The 24,440-nt window shown below is 45.7% G+C and overlaps 3 protein-coding genes across 15 annotated transcripts; all 3 read right to left on the reverse strand.

Moving 5' to 3' along the window:
* Positions 1–300: 300 nt before the first annotated feature.
* Positions 301–1,572, reverse strand: Zip42C.1 (Zinc/iron regulated transporter-related protein 42C.1). The gene is made up of 2 exons (XM_017251250.3): positions 541–1,572; positions 301–461 (listed from the first exon to the last, which is right to left on the reverse strand). The coding sequence occupies exons 1-2, from the start codon at positions 1,550–1,552 to the stop codon at positions 421–423; spliced, it is 1,053 nt and encodes a 350-aa protein (XP_017106739.3). The 5' UTR covers positions 1,553–1,572; the 3' UTR covers positions 301–420.
* A 572-nt stretch (positions 1,573–2,144) lies between these two features.
* On the reverse strand, positions 2,145–3,163 carry Zip42C.2 (Zinc/iron regulated transporter-related protein 42C.2). Its single transcript, XM_017251316.3, has 2 exons — positions 2,248–3,163; positions 2,145–2,188 (listed from the first exon to the last, which is right to left on the reverse strand). The coding sequence occupies exons 1-2, from the start codon at positions 3,104–3,106 to the stop codon at positions 2,145–2,147; spliced, it is 903 nt and encodes a 300-aa protein (XP_017106805.2). The 5' UTR covers positions 3,107–3,163.
* Positions 3,164–3,595: 432 nt separating this feature from the next.
* On the reverse strand, positions 3,596–23,422 carry hlk (hulk). Of its 13 annotated transcripts, XM_017251300.3 has the most exons (28): positions 22,774–23,421; positions 20,612–20,768; positions 20,393–20,559; positions 19,950–19,985; positions 17,495–17,677; positions 17,216–17,359; positions 17,012–17,145; positions 16,758–16,938; positions 16,374–16,688; positions 15,693–16,007; positions 14,984–15,628; positions 14,738–14,920; positions 14,539–14,676; positions 14,292–14,474; positions 8,908–9,039; positions 8,398–8,721; positions 8,142–8,330; positions 7,947–8,084; positions 6,977–7,222; positions 6,239–6,421; positions 6,048–6,179; positions 5,726–5,893; positions 5,256–5,412; positions 5,034–5,200; positions 4,811–4,967; positions 4,588–4,754; positions 4,344–4,526; positions 3,596–4,284 (listed from the first exon to the last, which is right to left on the reverse strand). In XM_017251300.3, exons 1-28 carry the CDS (start codon positions 22,976–22,978, stop codon positions 4,097–4,099), a joined length of 5,517 nt encoding a protein of 1,838 aa, XP_017106789.2. In that variant the 5' UTR covers positions 22,979–23,421; the 3' UTR covers positions 3,596–4,096. The 13 variants fall into 13 exon arrangements, with proteins under 13 accessions (XP_017106789.2, XP_017106790.2, XP_017106792.2 ...); XM_017251301.3 differs by lacking the exon at positions 19,950–19,985; XM_017251303.3 differs by lacking the exon at positions 6,977–7,222.
* Positions 23,423–24,440: the final 1,018 nt, after the last annotated feature.

Raw genomic sequence — 24,440 nt, forward strand, 5'->3', positions numbered from 1 at the left:
TTTTTGTCGATTTTTTACTGTTATTTTATATTTAAGGTTATAAAATATATAGAGGTAATTTAACTTTTTCGAGCCACCGTTCTTGGGGTCGTCATCCTGCTCCTCTTCTGGATGTTGCCCCCGGAGAACTTGAGTCAAAATTAATGATTTTTCGGAATCCAATTATATTTTTTATTCGAATCGTACAACGGAACGTTAGTTGTTGTCGCCTCTTTTTGACACTTCTTCCCAAAATGTAAACGTGGGGAGAAGCTTTATAGCTATGTTGGTGGAAAAAGCCTTTTTAAATATCAAATGGTATTTAAACATTGTTATCATTTTATTCAGTCGTACAACTAATAAATTTATCAAGGTATTAACAAGTAATAATAGATAATACTGGGGCTGGCAGGTGTCTAGGGGTGGAGCCAATGCAAGGTGCTAGGAACAAGTCAGACTGTCATCGCCCTCTGCCTCGTCAGCTGCAAAAATCAAAACAACGATGTAAGAGTCAAAGTCACGGAAGGATAAGCTGCAGCAGGAATTCGTCTTTGTACTTACACAGTATTTGCAATCCGAACATCAGGGCGAATCCCGCCACAGTGGCAAGCAGCGACAGCCATCTGGTGTGGTTTTCCGTGAGTATCTCGAAGAAGACCACGTACAAAAGGGTCCCACAGGCGTTTCCCTGCAGGATACCCGAGGGCAGACTGGGGTGGCCGGGTGCCACTTGGTGACTGATGCCCAGACCCACGCCGATGCCGATGGGCGTCACTATTGAAAAGGTTACCAGGTAGACGACGGCCAGGGAGCCTCGGGTGCGGGCCACCAGGAGCTCCATTCCCACGCAGAAGGCCAGCACTAATTTGTGGGCTGCCACAGCCCCGAACATGAACCAGACTGTGCTCACGGAGCCCTCTAGTCCAATGGCCATGCCCTCAAAGAGCTCGTGCAGGGAGAGGGCCAGGATGATGCCCAGACCTCGTGCCGAAGATCCCTCTTCCGCAAGCGGCGGCATATGAGAGTGGCCGTGATGATCCTCCGGCTTGTGCTCTGGAATTGCTTCAGCCGGAGTCTCGCACTTGGCCCGGAGCAGGATGCTTTGCCGCGGGCTGCGTCCCCTCTCGAAGGCAACGCTGACCAGGGACTCCTTTCGGCTGAGCTTCTGCTGCTGGCGGTGCACAAAGCCCGACATCGTCACGTCGAGAGCGTACATCAAAAAGAATCCTGTGCAGAGCAGCATCTCGGGCAGGGCAAAGGGCGTCTGGGCAAGAGACTTGCATTGCTGCAACTGTCCAACCACCTCGATCACCTCGGGCAGCATGTGGACGAACGTGGTGCAGATGAGCACCCCGCCGCCAAAGAAGAGCATGCAGCGCACGGCCGTCGAGGCACGGGTCTCCTCCGGACTCTTCTTGGTCCACTCGAAGCAGCGGTTTAGGACGTAGGGCAGGCTTCCGCAGAGCACTGTGATCACAAGGAGCACCACCATGGCGACAATTTTGGCCACGAGAAGCGCCTGGTGCTCGGAGCCCGAAGACTGCTCTCTAGCGAAATTCTGTACGACGTCCATGCTTCCTTCCAGACCTACGACCGGCGACTGAGCTACCCAACGACTGGCCCATCGACTCGACATTGCAGGCTATATATCAAAGGGGTCTGATTGAAATCGGATCGCTGATTGATACGCCGGTAGACGGGTAGGAGAGCCCCAGGCCGCCGGTTGTCGAGCTCCGTCAAAAAATAGATTCAGTTATCTCCGATGGACAGGTGGCTGTCACCTTGCCTGATAACGGAACCATAATAAAGGGTCCCCGCGAATTATTCATTGATTGAAAAGATGTGGGATGGGGATTTCGGAAGTAATGTTGTGGGCTTTGGAATCGGACCATTTAATATCTTTATTTTTAAAAGGGATCAACCGAATATTAAGTTTAGAAAACTCTGCTTTTACTTAATATAACCTTTATAATAATACTTATTTTTAAAAATTATTATATTTTTTAAAAGCGGACAGGTTATTTTGGTTTAATAAATATATTTCTAAATTATTTCCATTAACCAACAACAATGAGGGTTTATATCCTAAGAAGCTTATTTAACGGACTCCTAAAACGTAGCAGACTTTTTCAGGATAAACGGGAAAATATAATGTCTTGATTGATCTACTGGGGACACACAAAGTGGCTCTTTCCCTTGGCTTCTCCAACTGAAATTGAGATATCGAGAGATTACAGAACTGAAGTTTTTGACATTCAAAGGTCTTACTTGCTATTTGAAGGCCAAACATAAGGACAAATCCAGCCAGTGAGGAGAAAAGCACCCGCAAGCCGGCGTGACCCTTGGCCACAATCTCGAAGAACACCACGTAGATCAAGGTGCCGCAGGCCAGGCCCTGGAGGATTCCAGAAACAGTACTCGGTTGATTCGCCGCCGAGGACTCGCTGACGGCGATCCCGATTCCCACACCAATCGGGGTAACTATGGAAAAAACCAACAGGTAGACGATTGCCAGAATCCATTGGGTGTGGGCCATCATGATCTCCATGCCAATGCAGAAGGCCAGCACGAGCTTGTGCACCGAAATGGCGCCTGTCATGAACCAGACTGTGCTCACGGTCATCTCCAGGCCGATGGCCATGCCGCCGAACAGTTCATGCAGCGACAGGGCCACTATGATGCCCAAGCCCCTGAGCCAGTTGGGATCCTCCGGTTCCTCGACATCCTCCTCCCCGCTCTCCAAGGCCTCCTCCCGCTTCCTCCGCTGACGTCGCCGAATCACAAAGTGCATCGTCTCCTCGATGCAGTACATCAGGTAGAAGCCGGTGCAGAGCAGCACCTCGGGGAGTCCAAAAGGAGTGGGGGCCAGCATCCGGCAGTCCTGCAGGGCACCCACCACCGACACCACCTCCGGCAGCATGTGGATGAAGGTGGTGGCTATCAGCACACCACCGCCGAAGTTGAGCAGGCACAGCACCACCTTGAACTCGCGGGCGTTGCTGCTGGGGCGCTGCGTCCACTTGTAGAAGCGGTCCAGGAGGTAGGGGATGAAGCAAAAGATCAGGGTGACCAGCAGCAGCACCACGATGGCCACTATTTTGGCCACCATTAGCCGGTGGGGTTCCATGGCGAGCAAACTAGCTGCCCCTCGGATATTTTTGACCTTTTATAGTAGGCCCTCATATCTGGTTGTAGATATCAGCTACTTAGCAAATACGAACTCGTCTTAACTCGTATTAGGGGCTCCTCCGTTGTTTACAGTTAAGTTTTAGGGCAAAATTTCAGGGCGATATCTCCCCCAGGTCTAGACAACATTCCTACTGGCCAAATCGGTCAGCCTTATCGCATTCCTGCCGCTAGCAACACTTTGTTTTCGCGAATTAGGCTGTCAGTGGAAGTTTTCGGCCTGAAAATTCAGTGCAAATCAATTTTTGTTGCCAGCCCCGTTTCTGGCTAATTAAAGCGCTATCCGTGGGCGGTCGTATTTCTCCCTGATATCTTTGGAATTGAGTTGTCATTACCAAATGCTTTGCACCGCGAACGGTTGGAGCCTACGCACCTTAGTGGAGGATTCGCAAGGTGTCCTAATAATCCCCACAAGAAGCTAACCAACATGTACTGTAAAAATTATTATTGGCATTTATTACACAATATTATGGCATTTAAATGTAACTTTAAAGTAATTACTATGACTTGAGAGTTTTTGTTTTATTTGATTTTTCACGGAGTACGGGTGCGAAGACAAATGAATTCAGTTGTGATGTGGATATGAACACGAGTATGGATATATATGGAAGTATAGAGTTTGTCAAGCTCAGAAGATCTTTCAAAACAACGGGTCGTCATTGACTTGGGGCAGCCGGGAGTCCGAGGACTTCGGAGCCACCTCGGAGGCCCAAGTGCAGTCGTTTGAGTCGGCGTCTAATTTAGACGATTGCGAGATTGGTCGATGTACAGTGTGATGCGTATGAGGTGGTGATTTCGATGATCGGTTCTAGTTCGGTTCGCTCGGTTGCCTTGCTCTCTCCACAAAACCCCTCCATGGTAGTTGATGGCAGTTCACCACATTGGCTACTGGCTTCCAGCATCCTCCTCAGTGCTCTCAGGGCTGGGCCGTTCACGACTGCTTCGGGTGCTGGACGGGCGGCGGAGGCGCCGGCTTGAAGCACTGCAGCAGGAACGCCGTGTAGATGACGAAGGCCACCGCCAGGGCGATCAGGGCGTACATGAAGATGTTCAGCTCCGGCTGCCTGAATCGGTTCTTGCGCAGCCACTCGAGCACCTCGTCCTCGGAGAGGAGATCACCTAAAAATGTCGAGTTGGAATGTTAGTATAGTTAGCACCTCCACTGATCGTCGACCTACCTCTGTATATGCTCGGGAAGCGACGTCGGAAGTAGACCATTGCTGGCAGCTTGGTGACTCCCCATTTCTTGGCGTAGCGGGAGTCGGCCATCTTCACGAAGGTTATGTCCAGATTATCAGTCTCGCTGTCAATGTTCTCAAGCTTCTCCAGGGCTGCAGTGCTGTCGGGCTGGTTGTGTTCATCTGGCGAAAGGTGAGTAATTCCCGAATAATAGACTTTCAATAGGAAGTGTACCCGACTTACAGAAAAACACGGAAAGGAACTCGTTCTCCTCGAGCAGTTTGTCGAGCATTTTACGGTTGACTTCTTCGATTTCGTTTTTGATTTCGAAAACGTCCTGGGAGGTCAGCCATGTGATAACCTTGTCGTGTTGGTGCATGTCTCCGTCATAAAGGACGGGAACTTGTTTTCTAAAAAACACCAACATATTGAAAACTGTTTAGGAACTCCTACGTGAACCCATTACCGGAAGTATACCAGGGACGGTATATTGACAATTTCGTATTTCTTGGCCGCCTCGATGCTGGCTATCTTCACAAAGTCTATGCCAAACATGTCGGCTTCGCCATCGATCTCCTCCAGCTCCTCCAAAATCTCCTCGCATTCCGCGCAGTCATCGTCGTCTAAAGGATGTCATTAATTAGTTAGTCATAAAAGGTTTTCCATCCCAGTGATGATTTAGGACTTACAGAAGAACACCACCAACAGGGTGGACTCGGCCATCAGCCTGTCCAGCATCCGCTCGTTGACCTCCTCGATTTCATCGGCCAGCTCCCGGTTGTCGTCATCGATGAGCCACTCCAGGACGGACTGTTCATTCTGGAGGTCGCCCTCAAAGAGCAAAGGATTGCCATTGCTGCGGAAGGAAACAGTTTATGAAAGGCACTACTTTCCAGAGACCAGATACCCACCGGAAATAAACCAGAGCTGGGAAGGTCTTTATCGAGTATCGTTTCGCCAGCTGCGGGTCCTGGATTTTGACCATGTGGATGCCGAATACATCGCATTCGTCGTCGATCAGCTCGAGGCCCTCGAGGATCTGGTCGCAGATGTTGCAGTTGATTTTGTCTGCCGGGAACAAGAACTTGGTTAGCCAGAGCGCCAGTGGAGGTCTACGGATTTAGTGGTAAGCTAGACAACTGGATAGCGGTTGTGTGAGAGGCCAAGAAAACGCCGTAAAATAAGGTATTCGCGTCCAAACTAAATTAAACTGCATAGCGCGGATTAAACGGCGAAGAACAGAGCCCAAGTGGCCAAATTTAGTTTGGTCGTAATACGGTGTAAGCCTGGTTTAGTGCAGTTCGGGTTAGAGCTCAGTCGAACATGCGCAGCCTGAGCCTGGAGCTGGTAAGTTTGCGCACACGGAATACGGAAGGAATACCTTGTTTTTCGATACGTTTTCTTTTACGTGAGATGTAGCTTTGAACGAATTGGCTGGATGGGTGTTTTGTGGTGGCGGTCAGGTTGCTTTCTTTGAGACTGGAGGGGGAGCAGAAACTGCGGCAGAAAGCTGGCTGGCTGGCTGGCTTTCCCTTCCGCTCAGGCGGCACTGAGGGCGGTTCAATGGGGATTGCGGATTCGGATTCGGTTCGAGTCACGTATGAGTGGATTGTGTTCAATGCAGTTTTAAGGCGGGGAAACAATGTGATTATGTGAGGGATACAGTGGTAAGGTCGATCTTCGACTGGCATAAGGCTACTCACAGAAGTACACGGCCAGGTACTGGGTCTCCTCTACCATGGTCTCCAGCATTTGACGCGTGATGAGCTCGATGCGGTCCTCGGTCTTTTGGGTGATCAGCCACTGCAGCACCTCCTCCTCCTCGCTGAGCTCGCCTGAAAGAGACAACCTGCGTGAGACACCTGGATAGAAGGGTTTAAGGACCTTGTCGTACCCTCGAACACGTTGGGTATTCCTCCCTCAAAGTAAACCAGCGCCGGGTACTCGTGGACGCCGTAGCCGTCGGCCACCGAGAAGTCCCTGGTCTTCACGAAGGTTATGCCGTGCTTGTCGCAGTCGTCGTCTATGTTCTCCAGCTCCTCCAGGACCTTGGTGCACTGCTCGCATCCGTCCGCATCTGGATGTCGAGATGGGGTGGGGGAGAGCACACTTTACTGAATGGGCACTGTACAGGGGGCATGTCGGGGAACTACGGCAAGCACTATCCAAGAACTAAACTTACGCAATACACATACAAAGCATACTAAACAAACACTGGGCTTATGCGATGTCCAATTCATGAATTCGCGGCTTATCATTATTGTCTGTAGAGACAAAGGATAATGCTGCTGATTCATAAATCCGATCTCATAACCTCATTAAAATGAGTAGAAGGGGTAATATCTAGGGGATCACAGCTTAATTTGAAATCACAAATGGGGTTTCGGGGTTTCGGTGCGAGACATATAGAAGATAGAAAGAGCCAGAAAGAGCGACAGTGAGAAAGAGACAGATAGAGAGTTTCGGTTCTGATTCAAGATGGCGCTACAGTGGGTACAAAATGTATATTCGGTAGAGTTTTTGGTGGGGTGGTGATGCGTGTGCTTGTGGATTCTGGTGGTGCTGGGTTACATGGTTAAACATTCTCGGACTCATTCCAGGTTGACGAGCTCAATGCAGAAAGGTGCGCTACCATCTTCGTGTTTGCCAGCCGATGCCTCCGGTGGTGCAGCTGCGTCTGCAGCAGCTGGCGCCTCCCCAGCGCCCGGCGACCCGTCCAGCGCCCCGCCAGCGGCCGCCTCGGAAGGATCTACCTCGCTGCCGAAGGCGGCAGCCGCACCGGCGGCTCCGCCCTCCTGCTGGTGCTGCTCCCGCTCCTTTTTCATCCGCGCCTTGCGCGCCGCTTTCGAATTGCAAATGTCGCACTTAGTCTTGTTCCCTATGTTTGGGTTTCGATTTGTGTTCGGTTCGGTTTCGTATTTCAGAGAGCAGAGTCGCAGATAGAAATATAAATAAAGTCTTGATTGGTTAGATACACAGAGCGCTAATTAGGCTTAGACTAGAGTGACGTCTCACTGGTTAACTACAGTTACACACAGACTGCTGCAAACTTTTTGCGCAAAAGCGTGACCTTCAATGCCATACAGTACCTCCTCGACAAATGGGACACAGTGTTAGACTATCAATTTCAATGAAATATTAACATGAAAAACATACTATTTTATAATTTTTTTATATCACAAACATCTGAGTACACTATAGTCTGATATGGATATAAAAGGATACATGGATATACTTTTTGTGGACACACGGACAGACGGACAAGGTGAGATAGACAAAGCTAGCCATACTGAAAAGGGAGAATAGGAGACAAGCCCGTTTATCCCGGCGGTGTTTCCTTCGTATCTTCTTAAACAAATATATACAAATACAAAACAAATATAAAACTTCCAATATTCTTAGAGAAACATATGGTAATACTTGGAAAATGAATTTTAAAACAAAAATCTTAAAGATACTTTCAACATGGACATGGTACTTTGCATGGATTGATGTCACCAAACCGCTTGCAGCATTGAATACCTTAAACCTCGCATAGTTTATATAGAATATCGTCGGTTAGGTTAGTTATCGTCGGAAACCTCGCCTTGCTGGAAACTTACAGAAGTACACGGCTATGGAGCCAGACTCTTCAATCAATTGAACGAGCCTCTCGCCTTCGAGATCTTCGATGACATCTCCACTTGGATCCTTTTGCGTGATCAACCAAGTGAGGATCTGTTCTTCTTCGTAAAGATCACCTGGAATTGGAACCTCAATTAGAAACCGCACTTTTTAGGATGCCTTGGCAGCCATACCGGCGTAGATAACAGGCTCCTTGGATGTGGGTTTGAAGAAGACAATGGCCGGCAGGGCAAAGACGCCGTACTCCTTGGCCATTTGCTTGTCGTCGATTTTCACAAAGTCAATGCCAGCCTTGTCGGCCTCGTCGTCAATGTGCTCCACCTCGGCCAGGACCCGAGGACACTGTTTGCACTCGTCGCTGTCTGGGGGGTAGAGAGGCGACACAAGGATTATGATAAGTCTGTGAGAAGTCCACCAAGCAGAACCTACAGAATATCACCGCCACGTAGTCAGAGTTCTTGCGAATCTTCTCGAACATCTTGCGGTTGACCTGCTCGATGTGGTCGGTCATCTCCATGTTGGCAGGACTGGTCAGCCAGTCGAGGACCTCCTCCTCGTCGTCTATGTCCCCGTCGTAGTTAATGTACTTGCCCTTGCGGAAGTAGGTCAGGCCGGGCGGGTTCCTGAATCCGTACTTCTTGGCCATCAGCTTGTCGTGCATCTTCACAATATAAATGCCATATTCGGCAGCCTCATCGTCGATTAGTTCGATGTGCCGCAGCACTCGTGGCGAGTCGGGGTCGTCCTCCTTGTCTGAAAATGAATTGGAGGTCTCCTCCGCATTAATACTCTGCAGTTATGTAGGCTTTAGCTCATTTGGCTGGAGTTGTTTGGGCAGTTACAGTTTTTAGTGGGCGCGAATTATAGATATAGATAAATGTATAGCTCCTAGAATCCTTAGCCTTTACCTACTAAGAGTGTGGCGGCCAATATACTTACAAAACACAACCGCTAAAAAGTCTTTGGTGCCTATATACTCGAAGAGTTGATCCCGATCGATAAGTTGAATGCTTTGGTCGGCCTTTTGTTCCAGGATCCAGTTGAAGACGTCCTCGTTGCTGGCGATGTTTCCTGGTTTTAAATGACAAGCATGGAAGCCCATTAAAAAAAGTTTTACCTTTCAAATCTTAAGATTTAATCCATTATCTGGCACATACCTGGTGGCTGCAGTTTGTCAATCAATCAAGTTAAATGCTAGAGTAAAAGAGGACTTTTTATTGAGACCCAAGCACCCAAAATCTACAATTGTCATTGGGGATCCCTATGTATTTTCTTAGAAACTATCGTTTTTTTCAGTTTTATTTGTTTGAAATTATTAAAGCATGTATGGCTTTGCTTTGACTATATATTAAATAATAGAACCTATTTTGTTTGATTTTTCCGGTTTTATTGCATATTTTTACAAATTATTTGTCGGGTTTTAGTTTTACAAAAGTTGATTCGTTTATATATGAGTTTGTTGCTTAAATTCTGACAATATTCAGGTTGAAAATCGTTTGACAAAAATACATTCGATGATCTTGACTTAACAGCTGCTGTTCAACAAAAAATTGTTACATAAATGTTGGATTTAGTTACAGTTGAGTGCGGAGTAATAGTTTTAGCTTAGGAAACATAGGCGATAAAGATATATATTCGATAAATTCGATACTTTGAAAATACCGATAACAAAAACAACGGCGAGCGACACCGGATGCCGCTCCCAAAAGAAAACAAATGAAACAACATGGCGAGATACATTGTATGCGAGGCCATTGTTCAGCGAGAAATCTATAGTTTGAGTTTTCTTAAACTTACAACAAATTCCCAGGGTGTGTGGCAACCTGGCGGCGTATTGACAAAAGGCTCTTTTTACAAAATATGTATATTGACTATGGGCTCCTGGTTGCTAGTGGTGGTGGCAAGAAAACAGTTCAAAGCTCTCATCGTTTAATCGATAACGATAACGATCTCGTTAAAATAGTTAACAGTTATTGCACTGCCAAGTGTAAATTGTTTCAAAAAATATTTTATCCGTTGGTTCGTGTCGGTCGGCTTCCTTGGCTCTTGTGTAAATTAGACTAACTACATAATATAATTGTATATTTCGACAAAAAGAAGTAGTATCAAAAAGTGTACGCTCTTGTTATTGACAACAGACAGGGGCTGATCGATTTGTTAATAACAAAATGGCTAACAGCTGGCTAACAGTAAATATACAAGTGAAAGTTCTCAGAAGTTGATAGTTTGTTGTTGAAGTAATTGCTTTTAGTTTGAACAAAGTTTGTTGAAATCCGTTGGCAAATGCAACTAAGAATTAGTTTAGTTTAGTTATAGATCCCTCTCGAAAATCGTAATAGTTTAGGCGAAAATATCAACAATTTTAAGTTAGTATAGTATGCTTTTCTCTCTTGGCTTGATTAATTATAAATTATAAATTATTTAGATGTTTTTGTGATTTTTTTTTTATGTTATTGAGTTGCGTGTGATTCTTCTGCTATCGGTTGATCTTCTCAACGTGGAACAACGATCTGGTCTAGTTTTGTGGCTAAGAAAGGGTGGTGGACAATGATCGGGCACCGAGGATGTATAAGTACAAGTATCGGGAATTGCAGCAGGGCTCAGGCCCCCCTGCCAGACTTTTCGAGGTTAGTGAGGGAGGACGGACCTCATACTTATATACACACAGCCATACAAGTTCGGTTATTCAGTTGGTTCTTGTCATAGATGTTGTCTTTTGCAGTCACACAGAGATGTTGTACATCTAGTAATAGAGACCTGTCATTGAAGGTTCTTTTAAGATGGTTTTACAGGCTTGGGTTGGTTTTGGTTTGTTTGTTTTGGTATTTTGGTAGTTTATCGGTTGACAACAGTGCGTATGCGTGCTACGAGTACTTAGTATGGCATATCATTCAATCATACAATCACTATCTAACTGGCTGTGGCTTGGCGCCACACTCAGTTAAACTGTTGCCTTACTCCCACAGAGAGATATCCTGAAAAACGAGGTCATACAAATTTTTTAGTCGATTTTGGAAAAAATTAATGCCTGCAAGACACAAAGAGAAAGAAAAGAGAAGAGAAATGAACAAACAAAGTATCGACCAAATTGTGAGAGTGTCGTTTAGTGTCTGATTGTGGGCACGACATTAGCAATTAGGACAATGAGCGTGGGACAGGACAATGAATTTGGCTGGCTTTCGGATGTGTCGGATCTGTGTCTTGGCTTGTTTCTACGGATACTTGGCTGGAACACCAACTACGTACCGGTTTTGACATTCAGCTTGCCGGACTTCTTCGACGACTTCTGCTTGACCTCTCCCTCGTCGTCGTTGTCCTGGACCTTGTTGAGGGGCTTCTTGCCAGCCTGCGGCTTGTTGCTTCCTCCGCGCTTGTTGGCGTACGAGACCTTCACCAGGGGCTTGTCCTCGCCCTCCTCGTCGTCGTCGTCATCGTCGTCGTTTTCCTGGGGGCGCTTCGCCTGCTTCTTGCCGACCACCGGCTTGGTGCCGCTAGCCTTGCCCGCCGACGAGGAGGAGGCCGAGGCGAACTGGAAGTTACCGCCCTGGGAGCGCTTGCCCTGCTCGCCCTCGCTGTGTCCGATGCGCTGGGCGGTCATCTTAGGAACTTTCGTTGACTTCTCCAATTTGGTTGGACAGCATTGGAATGGTTTGTAATCGTTGGGCACATAATTGTTACCGCGCTTAGCCGAATGGCCGTCATGACCCAATCCAACATAGAAACATTCGTCATCTGTGTGAGCAAACAAACAAAAACATTTTGTCAGATTGTTTAGTTTTATAAGAATTGATGTTTTATTTTTGGTTCAATAACAACAGAAGGTTCATTACGATAAGTATCAAAAACAAAAAACTAAAAAAAAACTAAACAAGAGTGCATCGTAGAAGGCGAGAAGAAGGATTAAAAGTCCCTAGGAGGCTTTTAATACTTGGCTTCAAGGCCCCTCTGGCAAAGACCATAAAGAAAGATAAAGAGCAGTTAGTACGATTTTCGGATTCGATTCGATTCGGTTTTCATTATTTCAGACTTGAAAGATTCTTTGTTCTAAAGTAAAAGCGTGCTTTATGAATGGAAGATTTTGTAACATTACTTCGTATTTAATTTAGGTTGTATATCAAAACTAATAACTGACAAAATGCTTTTGATGCTGACTGTACAAGTTTCAGATTTTGATATTCTTGACGATCACGATTCACGTTCACTGTTTATTCACATTTCTAAATTTAAGTTTTTGTTGTTGTTCGTATACTTAAATATTTTCTAGGGCACAGCGGGATCGATATTAATTATTATAAATTAACAAACATAACGATTACTTAAAGTATTATGAGAAAATAATAATAAATCAAACAAAATAGGTATTAACACATTTTTCGAATCAATATCGAAATTTAAATATAACTTCCGGAATACAAAAAAAATCGCAATTCTTTTATTAAATAATTTCAAACATTGTGTCAGCTATGATTTGAATTTTTATTCATCGATTCTGTCTTTTTTAGGTACCATAGACTTTGAAACTAAGAACTGATTCGGTGAAAGCTTCGGGTTCGGGGTATTAATATAGACGAGGATTGGATGGGTTTTTCGGGGCGACTGTCTTCCCAATTGCGTGTGTTCCTGACATGAGAACGGCTTTAACACAGAAGCTATGCGAAAGCACCGACTACGACATAGAGTACTAGGGAAAATCGAGTGGTTACCTTGGTTAAATGCATTTCTGTCTGAACTCCTTCTCCCCAAGTCTGTAGATAGACAATGAGATTACTATAATCGAATGTATCGAGTGTTTCGCGCTTTGGCAAGTGTGCGTGAGGGGAGGAGGAACGCTTGGGAGGGATTCAAGTTGGGAGGACACAACAATCAACTGTTTCAGTTAGTGCGTCAATGGCAACTCACATTCAGGATTTACCTATTTCATCTATAAGCCGACCCGAGCAAAGGTCAGCCAAGCGATGTATCGTTCGACCTTTGGCTGTGTGCCTATATTTTGGTTTGCTTTTTGGATCTTCTTCGTCTTCCTCATCGTCGTCGTTATCATTCTCGTCGTCGTTGTCGTCGTCATTGTCATCATCGTTGTCATTGTCATCGTTATCGTCATCGTCATTGTCATCCCTAGCATTATTATCGTCATCTTCTTCATCATCTTCAATTCCCTCATCCTCATCCTCGTCCTCATCATCTTTACCGTTATCCCCATCGTTTTCATCATCTTCATCTTCGTCATCGTCCCCATTTTCTTCGTCGTCCTCCTCATCATTTCCATTACCTTCATCTTCATCTTCGTCTTCATTGTCATCTTCATTATCCTCATCTTCATCTTCATTTCCGTTCTCCTCGTCATCATCATTGTCATTACCATTATCTTCATCTTCATCCTCATCTTCATTTTCATCATCACCATCTTCATTTTCATCTTCATTTTCATCATCTTCATCTTGATTTTCATCATCATCCTCATCTTCATTATCCTTATCATTGTCATCTTCATCTTCATCTTCATTATCCTTATCATCTTCATCTTCATCTTCATTATCTTCATCTTCGTCGCCTTCATCGTCTTCCTCATCCCCGTCCTCATCGTTCTCGTCGTCATTATTGTCGTCCTGATCTTCATCGTCATCCTCGTTATCTTCGTCCCCATCGTTATCATCTTCGTCTTCGTCATCATTGCCATTATCTTCTTCATCATCGTCTTCATTATCCTCATCTTCCTCGTCATCATTATCCCCATCCCCATCCTCATCTTCCTCATCATCTTCATCTTCTTCATTTACAATATCCTCATCATCATCTTCTTCATTGTCCTCATCCTCATCCCCTTCGTCATCCCCATCCCCGTCATCATCATTATCTTCGTCCTCGTCATCTTCGATGTCTCGTCTTCTCTTCTGCAGTCTCTCTCTTCGTATCGAGCTCTGCAGACGCTTTAATCTGTCTCTCTTATCTTCGTCGCTTTCTTTTGGATACCGCAATTTAACAATTTTTTCATCATCATCGTCATCATTGCCTACATTGGAAAGTTGCATTATGTTTTGAATTTTAACGATTCGCAATAAACGAGAAGATGGAATCGGGTGCATCCACGTTTTGGGAGTAATGAAACCACATTATCTATTTTTTTTTTTTGGCTCAACTTATTGGTAGCGAGAGTTTGGCTAATGAGCGTGAGTTAGAAAGCAGAAACACATTGGAAACAAGAACGCTTACTCTTTTGATTGATCAACCACTGCAGCACACGGTTTTCGTTTTTGAGATTACCTAGAGGACCAGAAAAGTAATACATAGGTGCTTGCAACCAGGAATTTCGGCATCCAACTCACCGTCATACATGATCGGGACGCCAGTCTCGTAGTAGACCAAAGCTGGGAATGCGAAAATACCAATTTCGTGGGCTAGTTTCACATCATTCGACTTCACGAATTGGATTCCATGCTTGTCGGTGTCGTCATCGATGTTCTCCAGTTCCTCCAAAATGTCGGAGCAAGATTCGCACTCGTCATCGTCTGTGGGAGGCCAAAAGCCATTAGTTAGGGCTCTTTAATGAACCAGAGCTAACGATTCTCTTACAGAAGAAGACGGCCAGGTGTTCCACGTCGTTGATCAGCACTTGGAGGGTCTTCCTGTCGACCGACTCAATAACATCAGCAGTGGACTCGTGCAAATCAATAACCCACTCTAGGATTTCCTCTTCCTTCATCAGGTCACCTGGAGAAGCAGGAGAGATCGGTTAGTAGGCATATTGGAAGCCAATCCTTTCCAGCATTACCGGTGTAAATTGTCCTAAACTTATGTCTATAAAATGCAAGCGCCGGCAGGCCGGGCAGGTCGTATTCCTTATCAATATCGTCGTCGGATGTCTTTACGAAGTCAATGTCTTTTTCCTCGCACTCGTCGTCGATGTTCTCCAGCTCGTTGAGAATCTTCTGGGCCTTCTTGTCGCCCTCGGCATCTGTGGGGATGCGAAGATGTTGAAATATTATTAATTGAATTTAGAATATTTTTCTTATCTTACAGAAGAACACGACAACGTGATCGTTTTCGGCCAAAATCTTGTCCAGCATCTTAACGTTGACCTCCTCGATCTTGCCGGGAATTTCGAGGGTTTCGTCATCGGTGATCCAGGCCAACACTTCGTCCTCGTCGTCGAGATCTCCGGTGAAGTGCAGGGGGTCTCGGTTCCTGAAGAACACCAGGCGAGGATAGGTCTTGACGTTGTACTTCTTGGCGACGCCAGTGTCCTCAGTGGTGACAAAAATGATTCCAGCCTCGTCCAACTCGTCGTCGATGCTTTCCAGGGCGTTAAGGGTGTGATCGCAGGTCTCACCGGGCTCGCACGGGCCAGTGAAAAAGACAACAACATACTCGTGCTCATTGATCAGGTTGACCAGGATTTCGTCGGTGACCTCCTCGATGGTAGCCGTCTTCTTCTGGACCAGCAGCCACTCGAGCACCTCGTCCTCGTTCATCAGATCACCTTCGTAAAGGGCTGGTATCTTGTTCTCGAAGTAGATGAGGGCGGGCAAGTGGTCCAGACCGTACTCCTTGGCCTCGGCGGCGTTATCGATACGCACAATGACGATACCTTCCTTCTCCAACTCATCGTCAATGTTCTCCAGTTCGTTGAGAATGCGCATGTCCTGCTTATCGTCCTTGTCGTCTGCGGTCAAAAGGGAACCATTATTTCGGTCAGAAAGCAGAATCTTAAGGCACTAATGACTCACAGAAGATAACCGCCAAGTGCTCGGTGTTCTCAACCAACTTGTCCTTCATCTCATCGGTCACCTCGGGAATCTCGGAGTACCGCTTCTGATGCACCAGCCAGCCGAGCAGCTCATCCTCTTTCATCAGATCACCCTCGTAGATGTGTGGAATGCCACGTTCAAAGAGTACAATCGACGGTATCTCATCGATACCCCATTCTTTGGCCTCTTTGTCATCATCGATCTTGACAAAGGCAATATCGTTCTGATCGCACTCGTCGTCAATGTTTTCCAATTCTGCGAGGATTTTCTGTGATTTCTTTTGGTCTTTGTCGTCTGTGGAGAGTTTTTTTGGATATTATTATAGAGTTTGAAAGAATTAGTGTTAAACTATTCAAAACTCAGACTATAGGTACTATCGCTCTACTGGAACTTCAAACCTAAGGACTATACTTCAAGAACTACTCTATCTTCACCGGGATCTACTTCTTCTGGGTTTAGTTTAGGTTGATTAGTTTATGAAGCGCATTTGAAAATTAATTCTTGAAAGCATATGGAGCAGCCGGCAGATTGTTACAACTTTAGATACAACATCCCAGAGATACAACAGAAAGTCAATAATACAATATCTACAGAAACTGAGAAAACTGTGCCCACGGGTCCCGGCACAAGGCTCCAGATGAGGGGCCTGAAATCACTTACAGAAAAGAACAGCAACGTGGGGCATTTTTTCAATGATCAAATCCAACATTTCGTCGGTAATGTCCTCGATCTGATCGGAACTGGTTTGGTCTGTGAGCCACTTGAGAAGCTTCTCCTCGTCCTCCAGATTGCCCTCGTATATAGTTGGAATGCCTTTTTCAAAGTATATCAGTTTAGGAACTTTATTGATGCCGTATTCGACGGCCTCCTCGGGATTATCGATTTTCACGAAGGTAATGCCCAGGGCATCGCACTCGTCGTCAATGTTCTCGAGCTCTTCGAGCACTTTCTGAGACTTCTTGTCGTTGTTGTCGTCTGGAAAACAGCGGGTGAGCAAAATGGAGGCGACTGCTTAGGCTCTACGGGTAACAAGGTAATATTTACAGAACAACACCGCAATAACGCGTCCCTCTTTGATCATTGTGTCGAGCATTTCGTCGGTGACATCCTCGATCTCATCTCGTTCCAACTGTCCCAACAGCCACTTGAGAATCTGCTCCTCGTCCATGAGATCGCCGTCGTAGACGTTTGGAATTTCTTTTTCAAAGTAAACAATGGCCGGAATCTGCAGATCGAATAATATGCGTGAATGACGTTTCGATTCGTTTTGGGGATTCGCGATCGCGCCCTAGTCGTACCGAGTCGATTCCGTAATCACCTGCCGCCTTGGCATCATCAATCTTCACAAACTGAATGCCATGCTTGTCGCAGTCGTCGTCTATCTGCTCCAGCTCCTCCAGCACGGTCATCGAGTCGTCGTTGCCATGATCATCTGCAGATGAATAGCCCCGTTACCACCATTACACCACAGCCCTGCCGCAGCAAAGGTCACGTCTACATACAAAAGAGCACCACCAGGTTGTCGATATTGCTAATCAGAGTCGAAAGCGTCTTGGAGGTGACGTCCTCAATCACGTCGTCCTCGTCCCCCGTCGACTTGTTCTGCACCAACCACTCCAAGACGTCCTCCTCCCGCTGCAGTTCACCTGGAGACACAGTTTCGATATTAGCCACTGAAGAATCGCGTGGTGCAAGGGATTATGTCTACATATGTCGATTATGTCGATATGAATGTGGTGTGGGTGTGGAATGGGTGTGGTCTACTGGGTCTACGGCAGTACCTTCGTATATGATCGGAGTCTGGTGGCGGTAGTAGACCAGTGCTGGCAGATTGCCCAGATTGTACTCGTCGGCCAGCGCCTCGTCGTGTATCTTCACGAATCCGATGCCCAGCTGGTCGGCCTCGTCGTCGATGTTCTCCAGTTCCTGCAAGGCCTTGGCACACTTGCGGCATTGCTGCTTGTCTGGCGATTGCGGCACGTCGGCGGCATAGAATCAGGCAAACAATATATCATTAGGCTCGACTGGATCTGGGAGGCTCTACGTATCGAGACCTCTTGGATAGCGAGGGGAGACAAACAACTGTACAGTTAGGGGTAAACAAGGGACTAGAACACGGACGGTAGTACGGTCACGGCGGATGCTGCATGCTGCAGGGGGTTAGCTGATTTAGGGACATCTTAGTCGGGGTCAGAGGGAGGCAGAGTGCATGCAAGAGCCATGGAGTGCTTGCGACAGCAGTGTTACCCAATCATTTCCCAGGCGATTCGTCTATTTACACGATTTGTTTACGGCATCCCGATCGGTCTGCTTCCAACCTGTTGCAAGGTGCTTGTCTTGGTGAGAGCCCCTCTCGGTCGGCGAAAGAAAAGAAAATTACTGATCGAAAGCTCTCTCCTTCCGACCTCCCATTTCTTGTTCTAGCTTTCTGCTCTCTGGGCGAGCTTTTGCCTGGCTCTCGGCCGTGGCGTATACGTAATATTTCGACGTGTGATACCGTTAGATACATAGAGGTTAAGAAAAGAGTAATTATTTCGAGAGTAGGTACGTAAGGTGTTACGTTTTTGGCGACACCTTTGAAAGCTCTTCTGGGGGTGGGTTCTATGGGGGTGTCGCCCCGGCGACAAGGCCAATGCCCACATTTGCCCATAATTTACCGCCCACTGTGCCAATCGAACGACTTTTGGGGCTGGGATCCCGACTCTTGCGGCTTGAAGACCGTTCTCTCCGCCGCAGGCACGGCGATGCTGCACTTAACTAAAAATAGTGCAAGTCAGTCGGGGAAGAGCCGCACACACGCACACATCGGAATGGGTCGGACATCGGGCACTCGTATATTATATAAAAGTGCATTTGGCCGCGGCATCGGAGGAGCTGCCCATAACCATGTCTTGCCGGCTCGCGCTAGAGTGTGCAGCGTTGATGCATTGCTGTATGCAAAAGCAATTAAAAGTGCTGTCTGTCTGCGGCCCCCGCCCGTCGCCACGCCCCCGCCCGCCCCTTGATGGACAGGAACTCGATTGGCGGGGGCGCGGGCAGCGGGGGCCAACAATGGGCCAAAATCTCTTGTTTTGTCTCACCTACATGCTGTTTTGCGTGCCTGCAATAAAAAACCTTTTCGCATGCCGTCTGCCTTTGATAAAAATACGAACGGATAGTGCGGCAGAGCTACAGATACTACAGATACACATATGATGGATAGATACACACATCTACGATCCCCGATCTATGGTACATGGGCTGCGTTGCCCACTCTATAGTTAGTTGTTTCAGAATTAAGCAAAAATAACAGCGTCGAGAGAAGCGAAAAGCGAAGAAAATCATTTTCATTTTCTTGGCCGACCAACTGCTTGAGTTTCCTATTTTTAGCCCAAAAATTGTAGGTGGCTGTGTGGGAAGGAGATGGCCAACGGCTAACGGCTAACGGCAAATAAATAAATAAATAAAATCTCTATACTTTGTTGTTGGGCACGATATTATCGTGTGTGTAGTCGCCAGATCATATGTATATATCGTGAGCGTTATAATACGGCATTAAATTTATGATTTTGAATAGGTAGGCTCCCTCCTTTGTTCCATAACTCGTCCAAGGCCAGAATCAGTATTTTGATCTTGGGCATTCTTCTTCGAGCTGTAGATGGTTCACAGATGGACCCATCCGAGGGAAGATTAACCTCTGCTTGTCCAAGATGGGGCCCGTGACTTGGGGGGAGGGCGACATGGGACAAAACATATTCTGGCGCCGAGCCCAGACATTTGCTGGCTTCGCCCCGTTGTTGTAATGTTTATTATTATACGTATACGTAATATGTGCGCCCGCCTTAGTAAATAGTGACAGCGAAAATGTGGAATCTTGTTTGTTACCAAAAGATTACTAAGAATTACTGCGTTCGGGATAATTGCATTCCTCGCTCCTAGACATTCGCCGACTCTAAGACCTGGTAAAGATCCCCTTTCTGGTAAAGATCCCCTCTATGTACACCCAAGCACCAGAGCAACTTTTTAGTTTTATGGGTTATATATGTATACACACACAGACACACACTTGATAGATATTTACATATCGAACCATGGGCATGGGGGCGGAATCTTTCGAGTGCATTTATGGATTACTGGAATTAGGAAGATTATGTTGGAGTAGGTATTATTGTTGAAGAAGTGATTATTATGGAGAAACAGGGTTCCAAACTGGACAAAGGGCGGGAGGCAAGGCGGAGGGTCCGAAAAAGAACTTACCCATTACCCTGGGCGGGCATGTTTCATGATCTGGACCTGTAGTCGTTTGATAAAATATACAATGCTTTGATAAATTCGCGTATACAGATATTGGTCTCAGACAGGGGACGAGATACCGCCGGAAGATATCGATAGAGAGATAATAAGTTAGGTTCTCCATAGTTCGCTTGGGTTAGTCACAAGAAATAGACATACTTAAATAGTGAGAGATATAGACGTACGAGTATAAGCACTAGATTGGCAGATTATACAGTAAAGATAGATATCACTGGTGGCTATACCTAGATCGTATGATTTTAGTCACAAGAGAGCTAAACTGTTTGTGTTCGCTAAAAACTGCAACTGCTTGAAATAGAACATCGTCAAGACATCCTCCGCCAATAGAACCGGGCGGAGTGTGGTTTAAACGTTAGAAGGAGTTAGAGTAGGGCCAGCTGACTTACAGAATAGCACGGCTACGAAGTCGGTGTCCTCGATGATCTTCTGAAGAATCTTGGCGTTCACCTCCTCGATGCGGTCGGGCAGGTCCATGGCCTCCAGCGACGTGAGGAAGTCGAGCACGCCCTCCTCGTCCATGAGGTCTCCGTCGTAGATGATGGGCTCCTTCTCCCTGCAATCGAGCTCAGCATTAGCTAGGCTCGTCAGAAGAGGGAGTTACTTACCTGAAATAGGTGAGCGCGGGGAAGTTCTTGATGCCATACTGCTTGGCGAGTCGTTTGTCGTTGATTTTCACAAAGTCCACTCCGAAGGAGTCTGTGTCATCGTCGATTTTTTCGAGTTCCGCTAAAACCTTATCACAGGTCACACAGCTGCGCGCATCTAGAGTGGTAGGACCAAGGAGAGGAGCGGTAAGTACGTACTATATGTTGGACGGGCAACCAGATCTTATAGAGATACCGACATCAATTGACAACCAGCAACTGCTGCGAGTGACGCCAGAGCGGAACCACATTCACATCCACATCGCAGCCGCGGCAGAACCAAATGCCACAAAGATTATTCATTCCTATATTAGACGCAGGATGCATCATCGTCTGCCCAGAGCCCAGGGCGAATTATGGCTGAATGAATGAATGAAATGACAGCAAAGGCAGGCCAATTCGGCGCTATTAATGCAGCAGCAACTGCCAACAAATTTGCTAAAACTGCTGAATTAATTCATAAAATTCGGCTGCGGCCACTATTAGGAAAAAGAACGATATACCAGACAAAAGACCTGCCTTGGCCAACGTTTCCTCTGGCTCTCTGGGCCATTAGTCCCCGTCCCCGCGAAGAAGCCTCCGTGAAAAATTCAGTGGAATCCCCTGGGCATTGCACAATGCCCCCGAATAAACACAATTAGTTTGTAATCAATGCTCGAGAATAAATCGAAAACTCTTGAGGTCTTTATTTATCTTTCCCGAATAGGCAGCCAAATACACGGAACAGATATAGGCGTTACGCAAAATAATGAATCGCTCGATTCGATTTGTAACTTCGGCAGGAAACTGGGTAATTTTGGCAAGTATTTTCGCAATACGTTGCAATAACATAAATAGCAATTTGTTGAAACAACAAACAATCGCCCCAATCACCCCGCTGAGCGATAAAAATCAATTAGGATGCTGCATTATCTTTCATTTGATTACCTTGGGAATAAAACGAGCTGACATTTGCGTAGACGTTCCATGATTATTCTAGGCTATTTTCCGAGCATTGGGTCTGAGGCCTTTGGATTTAAAATATTTTCATTGTCAACAATTATTTTTGGATTTGCCGCCACAGAACAAGCTGTACATATAGCCCGCCGCGAGTGTATGGGTCGGTTTTCGTATAGAGAAGACTTGGAAGATATTTGTCAAGATTTTTGTCTTGTTTATTAACTTTGGCATTGGGGCATCAATTAACGATGCATCGGAGTCACAAAAAATTCATGGCAATTGCCAAAATTGTTAATTGTACCATTAGCAGCCAATTTACGAGATTTTCTACATTTTTTGGGCTAAATATTTTAATTAGATTAAATATTTCTCAAGAAAACAGGCTAAGTGGTGTCCTATAAAAAGACAGATCACATGATTCGCAAATAACTATATGATTGAAATGGGTAGAAATCAGTCACATATTACCACCTGGAGTTGAAGGAAGGGGCCTAACGGTGAAAGTTTGGTGCCAAAAATGTGGCGACACGGCGAAAACCATAGAAAGTCAGCGCTGCCACCGAATATACGACGAAAATTTCTCAATGTCAAGAGAGATTTCTCGATTCATATTGAACAAAAATAGATATAGTCGTGTATCTCGACTATACATACCCGGCACTTAAAGTAAAGATAATTTAACGATCTAAAGGTACTAGTTTGTGGCCTACTTTTTGGGGCTCAACAAATCAATATATAAAAAAAACTATAATTTTTAAACATATAAATCGAATCAGCCCAATACGCCCCCAAATACCCATGGTGCCGGGTATTAAAAGAACACAAAGATAGGACACTAACCAAAAATACACGGGGAAAGAGGAAGGCAACGCAGACTACTGGCAGCATGGCGAGGAAATTAAAAAAGAAAAGAGAAAAAATTAACCCAATGAAAATCTCGGACATTTCGAGCAACGAATTTTTCACATATTTTCATTTGTATGTGAATTTTTAGAATTTTCACTAGCGAAAATTTATATAATATGGCTTCTGTTACTATTTCGAGTCCGGTCCGTCGTCCGCATTAAAGGCTTGATGCCCGGACCGCACCGCACCGCACCGGACCGGACCGTTACTTGCTCCGGCTAGCCCTAGCACCGCTCCTAGAACACACTCTCGGGCGCTGCCGAGCACCGACTACTTACACCAGAAGACGGCAACGTAATCCTTGTCAGCCAGGAGCTTTTCCAACTGCTTGGCATTGACCTCCTCGATGACGGCCTCCGGCTCCGGCGGGGCAGCTGGCTGCGATCCTTTCTTGTTGTTAGCGCCATTTACATATCCGGGAAAACTCAGTGCCAGCAGAGCACACACGAGCAGCGTCAGAGTCTTGAGGCGAGTGAAAGTCATCTTTCGATTTCGACCCACTCAGTTACGGTTCTCTGCCTTCGGTACGGTTCTTCACTACGGTTCCTAAACCCTTAACTCGAACATGCGGGCGTGTGTCTGCTATTTGGTTAGCTATATACTTTATAAGTCGTTCTCGTCGTTTGGTACTTTCGTTATTAAAAATTATATTCCTTTCAGAATCGGGCACTATTTTTAGTTGATAATGGTATTTCTTCTTTCGCAATTTATTTTATGTATAACAACTTTTGGTACACTGATACATATATGCGTTGTTCGTATTTATACGGGCGAAAAATATATATAGGATATATATGAGAAAATTAGAATATATGTATATATTTATTCTTGCTTTCTGTGAATTGAACGTTTTCCGCGGACTGTACTCTAGGTTTTCAGATTTTGTTCCACTCCGTGCAGAGGTCCGCTCGCAACTGACGGTATTCCGTGGAAATCCGCTGCCATTCGAGAGGCCTTACCCGAGCTTTAGGGATCTTGAGTTTCGAGCTTTTCAAAATCCGTCCAATCCCCCCCTTCCAAAAAGCTTCGAAAACCGACAGCCGCACGGACCGACGCATGATCATGTGAAGAGTGTGGTGAAAAGTGTGTTGGCAGGAGAGATTTTCCGAAGTTTTCTTTACGTTCTCCGTTGCATTTCTCTCTGTTTATGCATTTTTACGATTGTGTTCTTACGTATACAATGGTGTATATGCAATGGCCAGAGATACGGTCGGTGGTATTACGAATCGCCCTATAAAAACAAAGAAGAATGAAAACCATTTTAAAACAAAATGTTTTGTTTGAAATCACTCGACAATGGGGCTGCGGAGGCTGAATACAGTTTTAATTGTACCCTGTAATTTCAGATGTATGTTCTTTCTTGAGTTTTCCAAAGAGATGTCTTTTTAACATTAGCGTTGCGAATTCCGAATCTTAAAAGGGATGTTGGCACACGAATTTCAGGATATCAGGAAAACTTCAAGAACAGTTAAATTTGCTTTAGGGATGCTGTTTGGATACAGGTAGTTGCCTAAAGTCCGATAGGGTCAAGAAATCGTAGACTCCTTTTCGCTGTCGTCCGGCAGGGGGAGTGGGAACGAACATGCTTTTTACCTTTCCACTATTCCACTTCCAATTCCACGATATAATTTGATAAAGTTTTGTGTTCGTCTCCGCTATAAAAACAAACCAAGCTTATGATCAGTGTTTTAAACGTAACCTCCACTTCGTACTTTATGATGGGGATCGTTTCTAACACTTTTTTGTGATAGTGATGGTGCTGTCGTAAACTCATCGATTACAGCCGATGCGCGCGAGATTTAAATTACAATTCTCTACACCAATAATATGCAGATAAGATGATAAGCATATTCTTTAGTAAAAGTGACCGACATTTTTCCCTTTTTCTAACTGGCCGCTACGGGTTCGTATAGAGATTTGTGGCAAGCTCATCGATGTGACCCAG

Source organism: Drosophila bipectinata, chromosome 2R (assembly GCF_030179905.1).
Source record: "Drosophila bipectinata strain 14024-0381.07 chromosome 2R, DbipHiC1v2, whole genome shotgun sequence".
In the NCBI taxonomy this organism is placed as follows: Eukaryota; Metazoa; Arthropoda; class Insecta; order Diptera; family Drosophilidae; genus Drosophila; species Drosophila bipectinata.